The sequence below is a fragment of the Amphimedon queenslandica genome, unplaced genomic scaffold, assembly GCF_000090795.2.
Source record: "Amphimedon queenslandica unplaced genomic scaffold, v1.1 AMPQUscaffold_12199, whole genome shotgun sequence".
Taxonomy (NCBI): domain Eukaryota; kingdom Metazoa; phylum Porifera; class Demospongiae; order Haplosclerida; family Niphatidae; genus Amphimedon; species Amphimedon queenslandica.
In genome coordinates, this window is record NW_003547562.1 from 12,056 (window position 1) to 16,611 (window position 4,556).

Below are 4,556 nucleotides of genomic sequence, written 5' to 3' on the forward strand. Positions count from 1 at the left end.
ACTAAAGAATACCGTATAGTGTCAAATTTTCGTGGTTGAAAATTTTCGTGATTTTCGTGACTGAATGGACAATCACGAAAATATTTTTCACGAAATTTAATTTTGATATAAATGTGGGCATGTCCCATCACGCCTTTTATTTGTTTCTCGGGCACAGGCTGCACAGCTAAGAGTCTCTCCTATAAAGGGAGCCCACCTTTCTTGGTATACGTGATAGCCACGGATACACGAAGGGAATTAATATCGAATAATGCTACCACTCATGTTGCTTCTTCTCCAAGTCCAGCTGGAAGGCTAGCTACTAGCTCGCGGCCACATGGATAGGAGTGGTTTTAATCATCACGAAATTTTATTTAAATCACGAAAATTTTTTAACGAAAATTTACTTGAAAGCAAAAATGTATGAAATCACGAAAATTTTCACCCACGAAAATTTGACGCTATACGGTACTATGCCAAGGTGCATATACACTGTACATGTAGCTATCAGATAGTAGCTGTATTACTATTGATGCTGACCTCTTCTGGTTTGGGTAAGTAGGTCAGTGGTCCTCTCAGCTGCCACTCATCCCCTGCCTTACGAGCTGGAGCAGTATCAGTCTCCTCCATATCAACCAGAGCACTCAAGTGTATCCCATGATCTGCTTTTATGGTTGGAAGACACTTAATAGCACGAGAATAATCTAATGGAGAGAGAGAGAGGAGAGGGATACAGAATTAGATATACATGTAAACACTCTTTTTTTATTATTGTACATGTATGTATGTTTGTTTGTATACATTCTAGCAAGTGATTTCAGAAAAGAGATACTGTTTCCCTAGTTTATTTACAAACTATGTAAATAAACTACACTGTTATAAACATTAAGGAAATACCTCTTTCTTTCTATGTATACAAGATACAATACATTATACATTATGATACAAGATACATTATGACACGAGACTAACACATTATGTATACAGCAGAGTAACATTGTTAACATTATGTATATAGTGTCACACATAATGTGAACTATGCACTTGAGGTGGGCATTCACTTGTGATGCCTACAACATGTTGCACATCATGATCAAAGGTACTGCCTTGGCTACAGGCAATATTTTGTTTACACATTAATAATATTAATGTAATAAATTATTGCCATATGAGAATAGGGTACACAACCTATTTCCGACTAAACCAACTAATCATGAGTGATACAATGCAATGACATAAATAACTTAGGAAATGGTCAATGGGAGATAAAGCAGAGAGAGAGAGAGAGGAATAGGAAGTGTATACACACAGGACAGTATGGTGGTACTCTAATTTAAGATATGGTTTATTGTAAGACACTCCTAAATCCTTATGTTTGCTTGAAGTAGGTCCACCCCTATTACAATTCAGAGATACATCAACATGTACACATACATGTATATGTACATGTACACCAGTGTTTTTGATAAGCCAAATTGACACTCAATTGGCTCAATTCAGTTTGCTATGGGCCACAATTACCAATGCCAGTTGAGTATAATTTGCTCAGGAAATTCACAAAAAATAATGTTAATTCTGCCATTTTTACAATAAACATTAATAAATAAGAACCTACCAGTTGCACTGCCACTCTCAGGTAATCTCTCTCCAGGAAACAATGGGAAAGGATCCTAAAGTAAATGACAAGAACATTAACATTTAAGAAGTTAAACTAAGCAACTAAAGCAATAGACTTTATTAGACTATAATGAGAACATTAACATAATTTTATGCAGCAATTACAAACAATAGGAAGCATGTGTTATATCTACACAAGGGGAATTCCCTAACCTAACCTCTGATGTATGTGTGTGTGTGTGTGTGTCATCAATAGCTATGTACACACACACACACACCTCCAGGCAGGCTGGACTGTATCTACAATACATGTACATGAGTGAATGAAATATCTACAGCAAATGAGGTAGCATTCAAACCAAGTATTACATATTCCTTGCATCTTTATTACTCTCATGATCAGAGGAATGAAGTTGAGTTAGTTTATCATTAATGCTCTAAACCTTCTCTTCTACTGCTAGAGAAGTCTTTGAACAAAATCAGAAGATCAATAGTCAATATTAATAATTAAAGGGGTTTACCCGCTAAGAGAGGGTGTCCATGCCCATATAGAAATGTAATAACAATTATTATTTTAACAGAATGCATACTTTACCAAATAAGGAATGTGCTACTAGCCACACTATCCACTAATATGTAATTACATCTAGAGGCAGCTGAAGGTGATCATGAATGAAATGAAAAGGTTAAGAAACAATCACCAACACTTCAATAAACTTGTTATGGTTCATAACCAGCAGCAATTAAGTTAAGTAGATACTATAGAAATTAATGAGCTAATATGGCCTGACCAATAACCAATTAACAACCAATATTACTAGTAATATATGTACATGTATATACATGTACATCACAATTATGATTATGATTATTATTATTATTAATTACTTACTCCATGGAGTCTTATTTCTCTGTGTCCAAATCTCAGTTCGTATAACTTCCCATCAACTATTGGTTTACTATTGGGAACAGACTCAAAGTAAAGTACATGTAACCATACAACATGAACATGAATTAATGAACCACACAGTACATGTACATGTACACATGCTCGTAATAGCTACTTTATATACATTACATATAACACCTCTAGCTCTCTCTCTCTCTCTCTCTCTCTATTTCTCTCTCTCTTCCTTTACATCTACTGTAAACCAATAGCTAATTTTTGCAAGTTTAAAAAAAATTCATGTGTTCAGTTCTTAATTTGGTAATATTTCAAAAAATTAAAAATGACCCAAACTAGACCCAAATAAATATTTTCGACCTAATCCTAATCCCAGTTATACATGTACATGTACATATGCACAAGCCCCGTCCACTTACTTGATATCGATGGGATGTTCCACCCGGCAGTAGTGGCCCGGGGGGTATCGTCACAAAGGGAAGAGGACCGGCTTCAAGAGAATGATTGTCCTGTAGGACAAGATTCTGCGGTCCAATCTCCACAGTAGTTATATTAGTATTCTGTAGAGGGATAGGAAATAGAGGGAGAAAGAAGGAAATTGACATTATGTAATGCTACCAGTCTCAGTGAGTGATCTTACCAGGTCTAGTACGTGCACGTAATAGTTAGGAAGGATCCCAATTATCTTACGAGACATGGCGACTGCAGAGTCTTCTGATAAACCTGAGAGAAGTGAAAACTAGCCCTTGGCCCCTTGCCAAAATTTCTGCAATCTATCATCTAATTCCCAGATCGATCCGCCCTATATCACGTGACAATTGATGAATATTATTATAACCAGCCCCACCCTCTACCATTCTGCAAAAATATTTAGCTGCAGTATTTACTGTAAACCTATTAATATTAGCGGCTATTTTATTTAGCGTTTATGCTTAAATGTCAAATTAGCGACTATTAAATTTGGCGTATCATTAAACCTTTCCTACTTTTCTGTTAGCTGCTGCTGTTGTTCCACTGGGTTCTCCTTCCTCTGGTAGTGTTGCCGACCGAGCAGAAGAGAGTCCTCTACTAGTATAGTATCAGCATAGATACTGTATCTATGGTATCAGCGACATTTTGTGATCACGTGACCAGGTGTTTTTATTAGCGAATATTAAATTTAGCGTGTTTAGGCTCTTCGCTAATATCGCTAAAATAAGTAGCACGCTAAAATTTGGGGCCTGCCTGAAATACGGATCCACGCGGATCAAATGCGGATCAGGCTGAAATGCGGATCAACGCGGAACGCTCGCGGATCTGTATTGAAGTACGGAACAACACGGAAACTATACGGATCTTTCTACAAGAATGATAGCTATGCATCAGGAGAGAAATTTACCAGCTCTATTTGAGTCTTTGATAGGAACTTTATCATCCTTGCAGTTTCAGTACATGCAGGTAAGCTGATGCTTGTGATCACTATGTCGATAATATTAGCCTGTATTTTATGACAGTTGACTGAGATCTACAGATAAGCTGATATCCTCTTGAGCTATCCTCTTCAACTTTTGTGAACATGCAACCATTGCCTGTGATAATGAGAAAACAGACTACTACTAGATCTAACTACTGAGCAGTCAACACACTCAACATTAGCTCAGTGTGCCTTCATGCAGTCAAGAGACAAGTCAAGTTATTTTAAAGTGCTATCATGGCTGTACCCCCCAAGTTCAACATAGATGGCAAAGTGGACCATTGTCTGGGAATTCCAGTCTTTGTTTTTTTACTTTATCACTGTTATTTTCTAATTATTATTATTCATTCTGCATGACTAATAGAATTATTATATTTTTAATCTTTATTATCATTATTCAGCTAACTACTATTATTTATTCATTCCATCAATCATTCACAGTCGTATAGTCTCTTAAAATTTTACTATTAGCTATTGTTACTCATTCATCATTTTTGTTTATTGATTTAATCTCATTGTATTTCCCAATTTCAGTGTACTATATGCTTCGGTTTTATAATTGCAAAATCTAATTAAAGTGAGATGAATGTATATATATATATA

The 4,556-nt window shown here is 35.9% G+C and overlaps 1 protein-coding gene across 5 annotated transcripts in view; it reads right to left on the minus strand.

Annotated features, from left to right (window-relative positions):
* Positions 1 to 3,252, minus strand: part of LOC100636222 (major vault protein-like) — a 15,307-nt gene extending 12,055 nt beyond the window's left edge. For all 5 annotated transcript variants that reach the window (XM_020004444.1, XM_020004445.1, XM_020004446.1 and 2 more), the window contains exons 1-5: positions 3,141 to 3,252; positions 2,920 to 3,060; positions 2,489 to 2,555; positions 1,595 to 1,649; positions 520 to 683 (exon numbers count right to left, since the gene is read on the minus strand). In XM_020004444.1, coding sequence (XP_019860003.1) covers positions 520 to 609 — 90 coding nt within the window. In that variant the 5' untranslated portion in view covers positions 610 to 683; positions 1,595 to 1,649; positions 2,489 to 2,555; positions 2,920 to 3,060; positions 3,141 to 3,252. The remainder of the gene's footprint in view (positions 1 to 519; positions 684 to 1,594; positions 1,650 to 2,488; positions 2,556 to 2,919; positions 3,061 to 3,140) is intronic.
* Between the last annotated feature and the right edge of the window lie 1,304 nt (positions 3,253 to 4,556).